Below are 18,691 nucleotides of genomic sequence, written 5' to 3'. Positions count from 1 at the left end.
AATTAGCGTTGCCGACCCACTTTGTCATGGTCCCTTAGGCAGAAGTGTGCCTCAGCCCACGCCCCCCAGCAGATGGCTCAGCGGCTCTGCACCCGGGCGGCTCAGGGAGGGGTGGACAAGCGGTTGTCACACGGTGACGGTGACGGATGCAGAGAAGCGCCCGACTCCAGCAGGGAGCGTGAGCTAGGACAGGCAGAGCTGGTGGGTGCAGACCGAAGACAGTCCCGGGAACTCAGTTGACGTCTGTACAAGTCTGACTTTCTGAAGTCTGAATCTAGTGCTCTTCAGGATGTTTTTGGTGAATCCAGAGATGTTCATCTAAGTACCTCGGGGTTGAAACGCGGAGCCGTCTCTTGGTCCTCGTCGTTCTTCCGACTTGGTCCTGACTCTGTGTCTCCAAGGTGCCCCTGGGGAGCCAGGTCCCGACGCTGCTCCTTGTGGGAGTGTTGGCTTGTCTTGCCACCTGAGACCCTGCTGGTGGCCTCGGCCCTTCCAGGTTCCCCGTCCTCTGAGAGGGTCCAGCTCTCGATCCAGGGGTCCCCAGCACCCAGGCTGCTCCCCACCCTCCTGTCCTATCCTCCAGGCTTGTGTGGACCCGACCTCCGTCCTCCTGGGTCTCCCAGGTCTATTGTGGCCTTGTCTTTGGAGGACCAGGGGAAACCCAGAGTCACTCTCTCCCCTGACACCTGGTGCCGGCTCCGTGAGCTGGCCGCTGACCAGAGTCTGACCAGGGTAGAGCCACGCCCTCCCCCTAACTCCCCAGTTCAGGCAGCAGGGAGGCCGTCCCCCAGCACCTGGGTCTGGAGTGAGCAGCAGTCACTTTCTCACTGCCGCCCAGAGCCTCTCCCGCACCGTCTGGAGGAAGCAGCTTTACCCAGCTCACGCCTCCATGTGGACACTGAGGACGCCAGCTCCCTTCTCAGCCGGGAATGGTCTCTTCTGTACCAGGCGATGACCTGCTGGGCTGCCAGAGGCCGAGGACTGGGAGAGAGGAAGCCGTGTTCCAGCCAGCACGGCACCCCGAGTCCCGGGGGCTTCAGGTGTCCAGGAACGCAGAGGGCCGGGCTCGGTGACAGCGGCACTGCCTGCTAGATGTTCCTGAAGTCCTTCATACAGATGACCAGTTCCAGGAGTGTCGGCCCACCCCGCATCTCAGCATCTCTCGAGGCTGAGTCAGGAGGATTGTGAAGTTGAGGCCAGCCTGAGCAATTCAGTGAGAAGGGCTGGGGGTGCCGGTCAGTGATAGAGCATCCCGGGTTCACTTCCCAGCCCTGTGATAAATATGGTCTCCTGTACTTTTAAAAAATGTGCATTTTGGTGGATAAAGAAATTGTGGAGTTTACACACAATGAAATATTACTCAGCCCTAAAGAAAAATGAAACTATGGCATTTGCCAGTAAATAGATAGAACTGGGGACTATTATGCTAAGTGAAATAAGCCAATCCCCCAAAACCCAAGGCCACATGTTCTCTCTGATATGTGGATGCGGACTCACGACGGGGTGGGTGGAGAGAAGAGTGGAAGTTCACTGGGTTAGACCAAGGGGAGGAAGGTAAGGCCGGGGTGGGAACAGGAAAGACATGGGATAAGTACTCCCCCACACTCTGTATGAACCCACAGCCAGGGAGTCCCCACACCACGTACAACCATGGAGCGGGAGTTGCTCTCCACGTGGAGATGGTGCAAAACATAAAAAAGAAATGCCCAACCGTGGGGTGAGGGGGGACTCTGAGCAGGTTAGGGTTACGGTTAGGACCTCCGTGTGGCAGAGAGGGGCTGAATCCCAGGGTCCCTGACCACCAGGGCACTGCCTCCTCGCAGACACTGGCAGCCCCTCGCTCTCCCCTGCTTGGCACAGGCCCCTGGGGTCTCTCACGGGCTGCAGATGGCTGTCCCTGGGTGAGGGAGCGCCTTTTACTGCCCCCTGCTGTGGAACCTGCCCTGCAGCTGGCGAGCCTCGGGGGCAGCAGGGAGAGCCGTCCTGGTGCCCCTGGGTCTGGCATCTGAAGAAGAAACGGGTCCTTGGTGGGAGACACCTCGCCTTGTGCAGCAGGGTCTCTCTCTGGGCTGTGAACCTGAGGCGTCCTACTCTGCTGTCCTCCTTCCCTGTACGTCTGCTGCACCGATCTTCCTGCTCTCTGACCGTCCTGGGGCCCACCAGGCTCGTCCTGCCTCAGGGCCTTTGCCTAGGCTACAATAGGGGACTTCCTGTGTCCTGACCCCTCCCTTTCAGACATTCTCCTGGTAGACCCTCACCTCTGCAGGGCACGGTCTCAAGAATCACACTCCTCTGGGCTGCACGTGGCCCTGCTCTGGACCGTCACCCACCACTGTCAGGCCATGTGCCCCCTCTGCCTTCCGCTCTTTTACTGTTATTGATTCTGTTTTTCCTTCCTTTCTCCTGCTAAAATGTCAACCCCACCAGGGCAGGATCCCGTCCACTCCACCAGGGCAGGATCCCGTCAGCTCCACCAGGGCAGGATCCCGTCAACCCCACCAGGGCAGGATCCCGTCCACTCCACCAGGGCAGGATCCCGTCAACCCCACCAGGGCAGGATCCCGTCAGCTCCACCAGGGCAGGATCCCGTCAGCTCCACCAGGGCAGGATCCCGTCAACCCCACCAGGTCAGGGATCCCGTCCACTCCACCAGGTCAGGGATCCCGTCCACTCCACCAGGGCAGGATCCCGTCAACCCCACCAGGTCAGGGATCCCGTCCACTCCACCAGGTCAGGGATCCCGTCCACTCCACCAGGGCAGGATCCCGTCAACCCCACCAGGTCAGGGATCCCGTCAACCCCACCAGGTCAGGGATCCCGTCAACCCCACCAGGGCAGGATCCCGTCAACCCCACCAGGTCAGGGATCCCGTCCACTCCACCAGGGCAGGATCCCGTCAACCCCACCAGGGCAGGATCCCGTCAACCCCACCAGGTCAGGATCCCGTCAGCCCCACCAGGGCAGGATCCCGTCAGCTCCACCAGGGCAGGATCCCGTCCACTCCACCAGGTCAGGGATCCCGTCCACTCCACCAGGTCAGGATCCCGTCAACCCCACCAGGTCAGGATCCCGTCAACCCCACCAGGTCAGGATCCCGTCAACCCCACCAGGGCAGGATCCCGTCAGCCCCACCAGGGCAGGATCCCGTCCACTCCACCAGGGCAGGATCCCGTCCACTCCACCAGGGCAGGATCCCGTCCACTCCACCAGGTCAGGGATCCCGTCCACTCCACCAGGGCAGGATCCCGTCAACCCCACCAGGTCAGGATCCCGTCAACCCCACCAGGTCAGGATCCCGTCAACCCCACCAGGTCAGGATCCCGTCAGCCCCACCAGGGCAGGATCCCGTCCACTCCACCAGGTCAGGGATCCCGTCCACTCCACCAGGGCAGGATCCCGTCAACCCCACCAGGTCAGGGATCCCGTCCACTCCACCAGGTCAGGGATCCCGTCCACTCCACCAGGGCAGGATCCCGTCAACCCCACCAGGGCAGGATCCCGTCCACTCCACCAGGGCAGGATCCCGTCCACTCCACCAGGGCAGGATCCCGTCAGCTCCACCAGGGCAGGATCCCGTCAACCCCACCAGGTCAGGATCCCGTCAACCCCACCAGGTCAGGGATCCCGTCCACTCCACCAGGGCAGGATCCCGTCCACTCCACCAGGGCAGGATCCCGTCCACTCCACCAGGGCAGGATCCCGTCCACTCCACCAGGTCAGGATCCCGTCAACCCCACCAGGTCAGGATCCCGTCAACCCCACCAGGTCAGGATCCCGTCAACCCCACCAGGGCAGGATCCCGTCAGCTCCACCAGGGCAGGATCCCGTCCGCTCCACCAGGGCAGGATCCCGTCCACTCCACCAGGTCAGGGATCCCGTCCACTCCACCAGGGCAGGATCCCGTCAACCCCACCAGGTCAGGATCCCGTCAACCCCACCAGGGCAGGATCCCGTCCACTCCACCAGGGCAGGATCCCGTCCACTCCACCAGGGCAGGATCCCGTCCACTCCACCAGGGCAGGGATTCCCTCAGCTCCACCAGGGCGGGGATCCCGTCCACCCCACCAGGGCAGGGATCCCGTCCACTCCACCAGGGCAGGGATCCCGTCCACTCCACCAGGGCAGGATCCCGTCCACTCCACCAGGTCAGGGATCCCGTCCACTCCACCAGGGCAGGGATTCCCTCAGCTCCACCAGGGCGGGGATCCCGTCCACTCCACCAGGTCAGGGATCCCGTCCACTCCACCAGGGCAGGATCCCGTCCACTCCACCAGGGCAGGATCCCGTCCACTCCACCAGGGCAGGATCCCGTCAGCCCCACCAGGGCAGGGATCCCGTCCACTCCACCAGGGCAGGGATCCCGTCCACTCCACCAGGGCAGGATCCCGTCCACTCCACCAGGGCAGGATCCCGTCAGCTCCACCAGGGCAGGGATCCCGTCCACTCCACCAGGTCAGGGATCCCGTCCACTCCACCAGGGCAGGGATCCCATCCACTCCACCAGGGCAGGATCCCGTCCACTCCACCAGGTCAGGGATCCCGTCCACTCCACCAGGGCAGGGATCCCGTCCACCCCACCAGGTCAGGGATCCCGTCCACTCCACCAGGTCAGGGATCCCGTCCACTCCACCAGGGCAGGATCCCGTCCACTCCACCAGGGCAGGGATTCCCTCAGCTCCACCAGGTCAGGGATCCCGTCCACTCCACCAGGTCAGGGATCCCGTCCACCCCACCAGGCAGGGATTCTGGCCCGAGGTCTTCAGCAGTGAGTCCTCAGTGTCTCCAGGGGACCTGATGAGTGCAGTACGCGTCTTCAGGATGAGTGACAGATGGACGGAGACGAGGAAAGTGTGCGCTGCGCAGAGGAGCCAAGAGCCAGAGGCTGAGGTACCGTGCCAACGTGGAGACACCGTTCCCCAAACAGCCAGCGACAGAGCAAGGAGCCAACAAAGACTTCCTTCTGTCAACAACTGAACAGACCAGCCCACGGCCTCCCGTGTGTGCGCTGTGTTGACACACTCACTGGACTCACACGCACACACCAGCCGTCAAATAAAGAGCAGGACTGCAAATATCGGGGTTTTGTTGACACACAACAGTGTTTATTACAGATTCTTTTTTTCATTAAAAAACCCTTCTAAATGTAAGATACAAAAACAAAGAAAGATAAGGAAACTCCCCAGCTCAGAACTCCAAGGGCTGCCTGCAGGTGCCTAGTGCCCAGGGGCTTCCCTGTAGCGCAGCAGCCACTGACAGACGGGGACCAGGAGGGGCTTCATTTTCCCTTAGTTGTTCTCTATTGTTTGAATTTTTTTTCCTCAGGGAAGGCATTCCCATAGGCAGGAGTAAGAACTGTGAGAACAACAGATGAATTGGAAAAACCTGGAGCACATAGGTATCTGAGGGACATTTGCTGTGGACTGAGCGAGTAGCTAAGTGTTCAGCGACAAGCCCCTGTGGACCCGTGTGTTCTCCGTCTCTTCCTCTGCTGGGCAGCTTGTGAGGCTCTGGGCCTGCCGTAACAGCCCCTGCCGTAGCAGCTCTGCAGGGTGCACGGTCCAGGACCCTGACCGCCTATCTTTCATTAGCATCCAGTCTCAATTCTAGTACCAGAAACCGCTAAGAAGTCAGCTGCTGAGAATGAGACCCACTTCACCCAGGGCGTCAGTCTTTGGCTTGCATCGGGTGTGGGGACCACGCATCGCCGGCTCAAGGTCGTGTTCAGTTATTTCCACACTTTGTTCTAAGCTCAGGCCAGCATCAGGCCCAGAAGATGAATTCCTGCGGACCCTCCCTTGGCAAGGCATGGGCTGCAGCCACAGCAGGTCACACCTCTGGTAGGAAAGCATTTTAAATGTCTTTGGATTTTGCAAAAAGCTATTATTCAGTGGCCTCTTTACAAGAAGCAAAACGGACCAGGCGCTCACACCTGCACATCTGTGTCCTTGAAGGGACAGGGCTGTCTTGCCTTGCCCTGACATGCCACGTAGCTCACCACAGTGTGAATCTCATACGGTCCTCAGTGCTAGTGTCTCAGTCATTAATAACTGCTTAACGCACCCCCCTGAGCGGAGCCGCATCCCAAGGGGTGTCCCCACACAGCCCATTTATCACCACCTCGAAGCTCATGAAAACGCACCTCGGCCTCCGTCTGTACATTCTGTGAGTTCCAAAGGACTTGGGGAGATGGAGGCCAGAAACACAGTCGCAGAAGTCCTTCAAGAGCCCCATCCCATGGATCTAATTACCGGCAAGATTGCCATTCCTCGCACGTCGGTCTTTCCCTCTGGGTTTACAGAAGTCTTAATTCCGCCTCAACTGGTTTTCTAATCTGATTCTCAGAGGTTTTGAACGACCAACAACAACAACAAAAAATAATGATAAGTTATTGATTTAAGAGGATGAAAGTTACCTCTGTAATTCAGATTTTTCTTAATATAGATTGAATTCTAGCATTCTATCAAAAACAAAAGGAAAAAGCAGCTTTACATGTATGAAGACATGAATTGGTGTGAGCATATTTTATATACAAACAGAGATATGAAAAACTGTGTTCTATATGTGTAATAAGAATTGTGATGCATTCTGCTGTCGTGTATTTAAAAAATAAAAGCAATTAAAAAAAAAAACACCGTGTAGAGCTCTCAGAATATGCCTGGGACTTTATGAGACCTTAATAAATGTTATCTATCTAAAAAAAAAAAAATACAGCCCAGGTCTCATCACGTTGGGCTGGAGTTGCCATCGTCACCTGGGGTGTCTCTGGGCTTTGATTAAGGCTGGCACAGCTGAGTGCACTGAGCGCCACAGCGGTAACTCCCCAGGAGCGAGCGTCCTGCTGTAACGTGTAAGCTCCTGGATATTTTCTTATCATCCCCAAAGTGGAAATCACATTATAATATGAGAAACGAGCAGTTTGAAGTCCTTCCAAATGCGGCCAATCTTCACCAGTGCGTCAAGTTTCTCAGGGTTGTGGAAACATCAGAGCAGCGTGTGCCCGGAAGCTTCCTCCCGACAACCGAAGCCGGCCCTGACCAAGCCGGCACGCTGAGCAGTTCATCCTCGGAGCCGATTATTGAATTAATAAGACAAGTCAATTAATGTAATGCTCTGTTGCTTCAGGATAAAAACAAGAAAATGGAAAAATGTGGAGCTGTTTACGGTGTGGGATCGAGCAGCTAGGAAGACGGAGCAGGCCTCTCCCTCCGCTAGGTCCTGAAGGACTCCATGTAGCTCCTGCCCAGGTGCCCTCCTCAGGCCCAAGAGTGCACCCTCCCCAGGGCCACCCTGCCCTCACCTTGACCGTGCACCTCGCCTCTCCCACACGGAGAGTGAGCAGCTCTCTGGCTTGAGTGCCAGGCTGTGGGCTGTGTTGCTAAGGCAGCTCGAGTGGAGGGTCCCGGGGGAGGCTGTGCGGGTAGGCTGGCCGCTGGCCCACCGTCCCTCTCCCCCCGAGAACACAATGGGGCTCTCTTCCTTGGCTGCCCTGCAGGGCAGGGGGCCAGAAGCCAGCTCAGCTAATGGGATGTGGGCAGTATTTAAATCCTGGGCCCTGGCCGGCCTCTCTCCTAGCCCCTGGACTCCTCTGCGTCTCCTTTCTGCCTGCCGGTGGGAGTAGAGCTCCCATGGAAGACCTCGGACCCAGAGTGCAGAGCTCTCCGGCACGTTGGGCCTTGAGCTCCGGTCCCTCTGTGGATGGTGTTCAGGGAAGGCTGGTGTTTGGTGGGGAAGCCACGCACCTGTATTCCCAGAAGGCTCCAGCCTGGCATTTCCCTTTGTTATGATGCAGCCACCAGGACACCAGCCGGCGTCATCGTGCAGAGAGCAGAGTTCCACCTCACGTTACCTCTGGGACAACCTCTCAGAGCAGGTTGACGCTCACGGCTGCTCTAAAACTGGCCGTTATGGACCCTGCCTGGACTTTGTTAATGTTTGAATGGACAAGCGTGTGTCTTTCTCTACCTCAAATTTTTTTTTTTTAAGTATCTGATTACTGAATTTCTTTGAGCACTCCGAATTTTATTTTTCACATTTTAGGACCATTATCCTGCAAAGAGGTGACAGGCTGCGGCCACCTCCCCAAAGGGCCCAGGACACAAAGAGGTGAGGAGCCTCGGGGCAGTGGGTGGAGTGTCAGGGTGATGTCATAGCTAACCTCCAAGGCTCGGAAGCTGTCAGACCCGGGGTTGCAGACCTCGTCCACAAAGGAGCCGAGGGACATTGGGCTTTGTGGACCACGTGGTCCCCGGGCAGTGACTCCACTCAGTGCCCAGCTCCGGCAAGACTGACGGTGGACCCTGGCGTCTGGGTTTCATATGACCTTGACGGCTCACCACAGTGCTCTGAAAACCTCGTGTTCAGACCATTCCAAAGCGGGAGACCCACGGCGGGCCGACGGGCGTAGTGACCAGGCCTGAGCAGTCCTCGGCCAACACCGTCCAGGGCGGGGTCAGGCAGCACCGTGGGGAAGACTGGGGGTCACTGGGCTGGCTCCGGAACTTCCCGGAAGCTTCAGGTGTCCGCGGACACTCATCATTGGCATCTGTGAACGTCCACCAGAGGCCGCTCAGCACAGTGCCCTCTTCCTGAACCCACACACCACCCTGGCACCCGCGTGCCCCCACCCCAGGGAGAGAGGCGTGCACCCTGGCTGAGGTGTGGTGCTTTAGAAGGGAAGGTTAAGCTGGTGCCTAATGCCGGGTCCCTTGAATCTGGATCTCGCGCCGTGGGACCGAGCGCTGGTGTCCTCACAAGCCCCCAGGTCCCAGAGGGGCCAGCAGAGGGCCGGCGTGGGAGTGCAGGAGCTGGGGACGCGCACTGGCCGAGTCCCACTGTGGGACCTGGGACCACTGCCCACCTCCTCGGAGTTACTCTGAGAAAGCCAGTGACAACAAGGGGACTTGGGAGCTTTGGACCCTCCCTGACAGCACCAGAGGCTTCCTGGGGCCCGGCAGCCCGGGGGGCTCTGCCTCTGTCCTGGGGTTACGCCTTAGCACCCGGGACCCGTCGGGAGAAGAAGCCCCAGAGAGAGCTGTGTCTTCAGCCCCCAGCGCAGGCCTCCACTTGCCCCCTGAGTGTTGTTGAAACTGAAAGTTAGAAACACGCAGCCCTGACGTCCTGCCTGACAGCGCCAAGGGACAGCTCTGAGGGACAGCGCCGAGGAACAGCTCTGAGGGACAATGCTGAGGGACAGCAACGAGGGACAATGCTGAGGGACAGCAACGAGGGACAGCTCTGAGGGACAGTGCCGAGGAACAGCTCTGAGGGACAGCACCGAGGGACAGCACCGAGGAACAGCTCTGAGGGACAGTGCCGAGGGACAGCAACGAGGGACAGCGCCGAGGGACAGCAACGAGGGACAATGCTGAGGGACAGCAACGAGGGACAGTGCCGAGGGACAGCAACGAGGGACAGCTCTGAGGGACAGCTCTGAGGGACAGCTCTGAGGGACAATGCTGAGGGACAGCAACGAGGGACAATGCTGAGGGACAACATGGAGGAACAGTGCCAAAGAACAGCACCAAGGGACAGCTCTGAGGGACAGCACCGAGGGATAGCGCCGAGGGACAGCTCTGAGGAACACCACTGGGGGGACAGCGCCGAGGGACAGCGCCGAGGCTGCTTCTCTCCCTCGCCCCACCTCGAGGCACCGTGGACAGCCAGGTTGGAGGCGAGGGGCAGGGAAGGGGCTGGTGACGCCACTAGATATGTCCTCTAGGTGGTCCCCTTGTGGTGCTAAGTGGCCACGGTTGGCCAACGTTCAGAGAGTCGCGGGGTGACGCCTGGGTCTGTCTGTCCTCGTGGCTGGGGTTCCCAACGCCGTGCCTAACCCGTGAGGGTCACGTGGGACTCAGTGCGGGGACTTTCCGACGTCGTCATAATGACCACGGGAGCTTCCACCGAGTGGCGGGTGGGGAAAGACGAGTGCCACGGGATGTGCTTCCCACACTGTGCCCAAGGGAGAATCGGCCCTTGTCCTGTTGAATCATGAATGTCCCACAGGACGCGCCCGTGAGGGAAAAGCCGTCTTAATGAGATGAGCCGCAAACAACTCACCTAACAAGGACGGGGACACAGTGACACGGGTGACGTCTCCCGGAAGGTCTGCGTGGCTCGGGGCTCTGGTGTCGTCAGGAGACGGTGCCCGTCGCCCTCCCCTTCCTCTCAGCCCCTGGCCATGGCCGGCGGCTGTCTCCACGGGGCGGCTCATCCGGGCACTCCCCCGGCCCCCCACCTGTGCAGGAAGCTGTGACCCTCTTCCTTCCGTCCCTGGAGAAGGCGGCTGGGACGGGCTGCGTTTCACCCTATCCCTTCACAGACTGACGGACACCACAGCCCGGGAGACGCGGCCTGCTATGCAGCCAGTCGCGACTCTAGGAGAAGTCCGTGAGCAGGAAGGAGCCGGTCACGGAGACTCGTGGTGGACCTTGATGGACCCATGTGGGATTCTTGGGTCACACACACACACCCGTGTCCACCGTGCTTTAAACTGTGTGACGTGTCAACGGGGTGCATTGCACTTCAGTTCTATCTGAAATGTACTCACTCTCAGTGTGTGTGCAAACCTCTGTGTTATCATCCCGGCACAGGACACCAGGGTACTTACAGATACAAGTAAATACGTTTTACAAGCCGATTTTCCTACTTTGCCTCTGGACACACTTAAAGCATCGGGTTGATTTTTCTAAATTACGCATGTTCTACTTTGTGACTTTGATTTCAGGAGAATAAGTGACGTCAGAAAACGCTGGCTACTGCAAGGGGCCGTGGGTCTTGTGGGGTGGCACTCGCTGCACTGGGGCCATGGGTTAGATCGGGGGAGGTCAGGGGTGGGAGGTCCCCGACAGGGGACATGGTTTAGCACACAGAGCTGGCTGGCTCCTTGGGGTAATTGGGGGCCAGCACCCTGACAGTGCTGTTGGGTGCTGGGAGAATCTGTCACTGGTGAGCCGGGCTTGCTCCTGTGAGCTGGCTCTCCTGCCACAGGGGAACGACGTTCGCGGCGGTGCAGGCAGGGCTGACGGCCTGCTGGGTGCATGGCCCTGGAGCAGCACTGCGGTCAGAAGCGCCTGGTGGCCGGATCTGGCCTGGTAGGTTTTCAGGAACTGAATATCCCACCACTCACACTCTACTGCCTCTTAAAACCTCCCCCCGAGTAGACGCTAGTGCACTCTGACGTGGAGCATAAGGCGGCCACTGTCACTGCTCACGGTTCCTCTCTGAGTCTGCTCCTGCCACCCCAGGGCTCAGTTCCCTGATGTGCTTCCGACGGCTGCCTGCGCTGTAACTTGGGGCTCCCTCCTGCCTGCAGCTGTGGTCACATGGGATCAGACACCTACCGAGTGTCTCTGCCACTGTCACGGCAAAGGGAGGCTGGTGACCACAGAGTCCTCTGACTGCAGGCCGTGTCCCTCGGCTCTGGCAGTGATGGACTGGCTAATTAGAGGTGCAGAGGCTGGCCTTGGGTGTGACCTCCTTATTCTGAAGAAACAGCAGCCGCCATCGTCGGGGAAGGGGACTACCTACGTCTTGGCCGGCAGCCCGGACACACGCCTTGCCCCTCAGACTCCACAGGCTTGAACGTGGCCTGGAGAGCAGCTCTGTTTCCACTCCCATCGCACCAGCAAGGAAACAGGCTCTCAGAGCCACCGTCCAGAGCAGGGCACCCTCGCTGGGGCGTGGGGCTTCCACAGCTCTGGGGTGAGTGTGGCCCCTGCCAGCAGGGCGTAGCGGCCTCGTGAGGACAGTCGCTCAGGGTGTACACAGTTGGACTGGAATGTGCTCAGCTCTCAATGCCATGCATGCTTAGTGTGAGCAAAAAAAAACCAAACGGTTCAGCAGGATAATGAAAGTACAGTGGGCCCCTGTTTGCCTCCTCCCTCCTTCAGGACCCGTGGTTGGGAGGGGGTGAGGATCTGCCTGTTTCCCTCGGGGCCCGTGTGACTGGGAGGGTCTCATGTCTGCCTTCCTCCCCCTCCATGGGTCAGACGGGTTGGGGTCTGATTTTCCATTTCCCATATCGTCTACTTAGGAACCGACTGGATTCCTCTCTCAATGCAGACAGACCTTGAATACTCAGACGCCCCCCATCCTGACCCCAGGGCCTTCTCCAGGCCTGGAACGGTGTCCCCCCGCCTGGAGGTCATCAGGGATGCATGAGTGAGCCTGCGGTTGGCTTGGCCAGGTGGGTTGTGGGTCGTCTACAGATGGCCGGCGAGCAGCCTCGGCGCTCTGACGAGGCTGACGTACAGCAGCTCAACACGGGGTTCGGACAGGACCCAGGACTCACTCTGAGAGTCTCCCCTCCCTCCAGGAGGCCACTGGTCCATGAAGCCAGAGAGCACACACCTCGGGGGCAGAGCTGGGCGGCCACCCCACTGCTCATGCAGCGCCAGGGCAGCTGTGGCCCATTTGTGACCAAGTGGCTGTATGAGAAGGGGACTTTTTCTGAAGAACCAGGCAGTAGACCAGACTAAGTGCAGCTCCGGGTCTGGGCTCAACAGCTGCAGCCTGACCCTCGAGCTCCTCATCCCTTTACTACTGCAGACCAAGGCGGGACCCAGGTGGGAGGGTCTTCACATGACCGCTTCTCGGGGACCCGAGTGGGCTCCGGTGACGACTGTCTCCTTAATTACTCCCCAAGTCCCCTTAAGGAACGGCTCTAGTCTCTCGTTTCTGCCTCAGTCAGCTCCCTTCCTGTGCCTGCACGGTGCCGGCCACCTGGCTGCCCTGCCGGAGCCTGTGGGAACGACAGGCATGTCCTCAGGTCACCTGGCAGGCTTGAGAAGGAAGATGGCTGCTGCCCTCCGTACCATGGCGCCCTCAGGGCTCAGGTGACATGGGCTGCAGGCAGGCTCTCCTCCACCACCGTCCTACCACCAAGGGGCACGAGAGCCTTCAATGTCCGTCCCATTTGTGGGTCTCACCGGCAGGACGGAGTCCCCACCCACATGGTTTAACAGACTCTCAATGAGTTATGAATGAAACTTGGAGGTTTCATGTCAGCCTCTGGAGTTCTGGATGTTCCTCAAAACATCAGAAGAATCTGACGCACTGCAGCCACAACTGGCCGGGACCCGGTGCTGGCTCCTGCGCCCTGCAGAGTGCCAGGCCCTGCCCTCCACGTGGTCCACGTGGGTGGGGCAGGTGGCCTTGCTCCCAAGCCGTGCTTCCTGGTCAGCTCCTACAGGAACGCGGCCTTGGTGCTCCGATTAAGAGCCTTCCTGGAGCCCACTGTAACTCCTTGACAGTTTGATTTGCCGACTGTGAACAGTGAGAAGCTTCTTCCAACCCTCTGCGTGGCGTACGTGTGCGCCATGGCCCCGACGTTGAGACGCACTGTCCTGGGGCAAGCCCAGCTCAGGCTCCCTCGAGTGTGGGTGAGAGTCCACCTTTGGGTTATGGCTTTTCTGCGCCTTGGAACGAGGGCTGGGCCACCCAGCACCGACCTGTCAGTCACCGCGGGGATCCGGCCTCTGTGCAGGTGTAAGAGACACGCTGCCCAGTGTGCCAGGGCAGGGGGCTCTCTCCCTCACTCGCAAGGTGAACGTGATTCTCTTCTGGGGCTTTGGAGGCAGCCTGCGGGTGCCAGGGACGCAGCTCCATCCGTGCGGGCGGGCCCTAGGTCCTCACAGTCCTCTGCAGAGCCGGTGACCGCTGTTCCCTGCGTTTATGACACAAGGAGACGGCTTGAGTCCTACAGTCTACTGAACACTCCGTCTTTTATTTAGCAGGTAGACTGCCCATGAGGACACGGCCTGTTCCCCTGTCAAGCAAACCTAACGGCTTTTGGAATGGGTCTGTCGAGCTTAATTAAAGAGAAAGCCACGTGCAACGGTGTTGAGCCTCCGGGGAAGGAGGCGTGGCCGCGCAGGGGAGCCACGTGGGGGGCCTCCCCATGTAAACAGTTTAGACCCCATAACTTACCCAACCCGTGGCCATGGCAAGGAGGCTGATATATCGCACTATAAAATCACTATATGGCTTTGTGAAAGTTACACTCAATTTAATCAGGAAAAGATGCTGTACCCTGTGTTGGTGAAAGCATTCTTCACTGTCCCGTAACAGAAAGAAGGCGAGGAATGAACTTCTCCATGTGCTCGCCAACTCCGTTAGTAGACAAATCTAATCACCCGAAACGGCGACAAACAGACCGGACCTCAGTGCCCATCCTGGCTGAGGAAAAAGCCAATTTCCGGTTTTGCCAAGAGCCGAGCCGTGGTGTTGGCGTCTGCGTCTGCTCTGACTGTGCTACAGCGTGGTGCTCTCGGTCAATGGGCAGCTCCACACTGAACCAGAAAGGTTCAGACCCCACAGGCAGACGGTGGCCTCTGAGCCCCCAAACTGGAGCAAGCTACGGTAATGCACGGTGGTGATTCACACATTTGTGCAAGGGACGTGCGTGAGTCCAAATGGAATTTGACGGCGTTTGCCAATATTTGCGCCATCTTCTTGGACGGATGGCTGACTCTGCAGGGGTCTTTCCCTGTTCCCTTCCTGGGGTCTTTTCCAGGGAGGCTAGTGCGTGAACTGATCAGCGGGAAGAGAGGTGACAGAAGGGGACCTCAGACCGCTCCTTGCTGGACTCAGCCTCTGGAGCAGACCCAGAAAGCGGTGAGCACGGTGCTACTGAGAAGCATCTGCCCCTGCGCGGTCTGAGGAAAGAGAGGAGCCTTCTCCCTTCTCAGAGGATTTTCACCGGAAGAAGGTTCAGGGGGCACTGACCTCAGGGTAAACTCCACACGTGCAGAGAACTCAGGACCGGAGAGCGCTCACAGCATTTTCAGATAGAATTTCCTCATCTGATTTCAGGAACGCCAGAAAACTTCCCGTAAACATCTAGATTCAAGATCGGGCCAAGCAGATCCTGGGCTCACCTATGATCAATCCCCGTGAATTCCCTTGCACGCTGCATGTGCTCCCATGAGCCGGGCGGCCCCCTCACCCCTGGACACCAGGGGCCTCCCCTCCACCCTCCTGCTCACCCCTTCTTGAAGAGACAACTCCTCTTGGTGTACGGAACGCTCTGTCACTTCCCCAGCAAATAGTTCTGTTAAGAATATGTTTTCCAGACATATTTGATGGTACAAGTCTTTTGCCTTTGCATTTCGAGATGTACTGTTTGGGGAGATCCTTTGGGTTCACGATTTCCATGTTCAGATGAAAGGTGATTTCTCACATGATACTTGGACTACGGATCTGGATTGTAGTCAGGAAATCCCGGTTGGCTTCTGTGAAGTTCAGGCTGCTGTTTGGATCCAGAACATTCCCCCGGAGGCTCACGTGTGGAAGGCTGGTCCCCGGCTGGTGGTACTTTGGTAGGAAACTGCAGGAGGGGGGCCCGGTGGGAGGACATGGGTTACTGGGGCAGCCCGGGAAGGCAGAGTTGGGACCCCAGCTCCTTCCTCTCTCTCTGATTCCAAACCTCCAGGAGGTGGGCACCTCTGCCCCACCATGTGCTCTCTGCCCAAATGCTGTGCCTACCAAGGCCCAGAAGCCATGGAGCCCAGAGACCTCAGACTGAAGCCTCTGAGGCCCTGAGCCAGAACCAACCTTTCCTCCTTTTAAGCTGTTTTTCTCATCATCTTTGTCACAGCAACAGAAAGCTGACCAACACAGACACCTTCTATAAATACTCGTGGAAGTTTGGGAGGCCTAGGTTTTGCCATCGGGATTCTGGCTCCATCTCTGGGTGCCTTAATAGGCTTCAAGACGCAGGCTCCATTTTCTTGGCTGGACGTTGGCACATTCTATTTAGGCTATTTTGTTAAAGATGAAGTCTCTCAATTGAATTTTTTTTTTTAGTTGTAGATGGACACAATGACTTTATTTACTTATTTTATGTGGTGCTGAGGATTGAACCCAGGGCCTCCAATGTCCTAAGCAAGTGCTCTCCCACTGAGCTACAACCCCAGCCTCCTCTCAAGTTTGACTGGGGTTTCCTCCTAACTAGTCAGACCCTGGGACCTGCGTCCTCCTAGAAGGCCCTGCCAACACACACCAGAGAGGAGGTTTGGGGGAGACAGACAGGCACACTTGTGAGAGGCTGCCCCAGAGAGGGGAGTGACTTTCACAGGAAAACTAGAACTTACATGGAGACTGCCTCTCCCTGAGCTGACCAAGTCTCCAAAAGGGATGCACAGTACTCTCTTTTGTGGGGGGGAGTCCCTGTGTACCACCCAGTGGCCCCTGTGGAAGTCCCCTGTGATCTGACATCCCATCTCCCTGGGTGAGGAGGCCGAGGAGATCCGAGGCGTGACGGAAGGCGTGATGGCAGGCGAGACAGGAGTTTTGTGTGGCGCGTGCCTGAGCAGGGCGCCCTCTGGGCCTGGTTAAGGCTCATTCAGTGACAACAAACAGCAGAGAGCACAGCAGGTGTAGAAAGAAGTTCTCTACCACTTTAATTGGGCTTCCCAGCACTGGCCACACAGGTCACTCAGGGGCCCAGCTGCTCGCACGCAGCCCTCCCACCTCGCCCGCAGAGGAGGTCTGGACACTCCAGGGAAAAGCAACCCGGACACAGAGCCCAGTGCAGCCTGCCGCCACGGCCCCAGTGGTCCGCGATGCCGGACCGCGGGTGGGACCACAGGGCGCTCCTGCAGGCTGGACAGCGACAGGAAACCCCCGGACGCTGTAGTACGGGACCCGTGAGTCCAGGGCTCTATGTGTGCCCGCACTCTGCCAGTTTTAACAGCAGGTGGAGCAGCTCCCTCGAGAGTCCTCCGTTTCCCATCAGTGGAAAAAGCTAGTAGTTCTAGAAACGGTCTCCTGGAGAGGTTAGAATGGTTATCATACATCAGCTGGATATAAATAGGTTATGTACGCCAAGCTTGCATGCTAAGATTGCACAGGGCGGAGGGCAAGAGGACAGGGCGCTGCGCGGCCTCGGCCCTCCGGCAGAAGTGGGAGGAGGCCTCCGACTCAGGGCGGCCTCGAGCCTCGGACTCCCGGAGTCCACCTGCAGCCGCCTCCCAGGGTCACTGCTACGCTGGATCCTCGAAAAGGGTACGTCTTCCTCACCAGTGGAAAAAAGAAATGACAGACCAAACAGAATCGACAGACCTGGGGGCTTAACGGGCCGTCTCACACGGGGTACTGCTCCTTTCCCCAAGAGAATATAGAATATTTCAAAATATCATATATCTATGTACACCTATATTTCAAATGGTACAAAGTCACTGAAGATCCAAGCCAGGAGAGAGGCGGCCATTCTTCCTGATCCGGAAACATGGGGCGGAGGAGGCCTTTCCAAAGCGCTCTCCACCGTGCTGCCAGGGCACAGTCCCCTGGCTAGGGACGCTCCACCGCGCACCGCCCCTCTCTGACCGCCAGAGTGCGCGGAGGAGCTCCATTTGGCTTGTGAGTGTGTAAGTCGTGTAGATTCTCGGATGCGTGTTCCCCAGCTCGGTTTCCCTTCTCGACAACGAAGGCTTCTGTTAGGTTCTTGGGTGAATCTGAAACCAGAGAGAGAAGACGTTTCAGGGAGGAAGGTACAACCCGAGGACAGGAATGGAACCAGCGGAAAACGAGGACCCCGGGCCTCTAAGGCACTGTGCCTCAGGTGGCCCGAGGCCTCACATCCTAACTCAGGAGACCGGGGTCCTGGGGTGAGCACAGCCGGGGACAGGCCCTGTGTCCCCTCTACGCATGAAACTCACTTTTTGTCACAGCCAAGGAGAGATGCGTGGCTCAGTCTACCCGGGTCGGCCTTCGCAGGGGGGAAGGCCATCTTGCTGCCCAGGACCCTGTCCTGCTCTTGCTGTCTTGGATTCATGAGTCATTTCTGAGCCAGGGCCGGCATTTTCATTTTGTCCCTGGGAGCGGTCTGCACTTGTCTGATGACAATCTGAACTGGTCACCTGGCCTACTGCTGTCCCTGAGGGGTGGCAGGAGGGACAGTAGGAACAGAGGGGATCCCTGTAGGGCTAGGAACGGTCCCTCAGTGGCACAGTGAAAGGGCATGAAAGCAGACTCCTGTCACTGCAAATATCACCGAGCTACCCCAGTCGGGATCCAAGGGCTCAACGGTGCAGACGCTCTGGTGCACTGGGGACCCCTGGCTGGGCACTCGCATGCCGACCCTAACTGGGCTGAGGCCTCTTCTCCACGGTTCTAGGCTCATCATTCTTAATTCTTCTTTTTATAATATTTATGTTTTAGCTGTCGTTGTCAATACTTCGTTTTTCATCATTTATCTTTATGTGGTGCTGAGGATGGGACCCAGGGCCTCTCACACGCTAGGCAAGCGCTCCACCACTGAGCCACACCCCAGCCCCCATCCTTCATTCTTTACAGTGTCAGGCGCTGTTCTGGGTCCAGGAGTGGACGTCCACTGAAAGCCTTGAGGGTCAGGAGCAGCAGGAGCCTGCGTGGGAAAGTGGCTGGCCAGGAGCAGAAGGCAGGGGGGGTCCACACACCCCTCTTCTCAGCTTCTCCTTATCAATAGCGGGTCCTCCACGGTGGCCTCCTATTCTCCTGCCGTCTCTACCACCTTGGGTGGACACTGTCTTCTCCTTATCCAAAGGAGAGAGGAAATGCCATTTCCAAAGCTGAGCTGAAACTGCCTCTTTTCTCCCTGACCCAGGCCCTCCGCCCCGCCCTGCGGTCACGCCCCAGCACACCCCTGAGATGTCCACGCACGGAGTTCAGGGAGCCGAGCTTGAGCGGGTTTACCGACTAGCGAGGGACGACT

The 18,691-nt window shown here is 58.3% G+C and overlaps 1 protein-coding gene across 1 annotated transcript in view; it reads right to left on the bottom strand.

The window, feature by feature from the left end:
- Window positions 1-17,375: 17,375 nt before the first annotated feature.
- LOC308638683 (chemokine-like protein TAFA-1) overlaps window positions 17,376-18,691 on the bottom strand; it is a gene marked incomplete at its 5' end in the record, with an annotated part of 409,287 nt that continues 407,971 nt past the window's right edge. Inside the window, one exon of the mRNA XM_081276338.1 lies at window positions 17,376-17,453. Within this exon, the coding sequence (XP_081132464.1) occupies window positions 17,436-17,453 (18 nt within the window). The 3' untranslated portion in view covers window positions 17,376-17,435. The remainder of the gene's footprint in view (window positions 17,454-18,691) is intronic.

Source organism: Spermophilus citellus (genome assembly GCF_964194105.1).
Source record: "Spermophilus citellus genome assembly, chromosome: 19".
Lineage (NCBI taxonomy): Eukaryota > Metazoa > Chordata > Mammalia > Rodentia > Sciuridae > Spermophilus > Spermophilus citellus.
The sequence above is the reverse complement of the archived record's forward strand: the minus strand, read 5'-3'. Positions and strand labels throughout refer to the sequence as shown.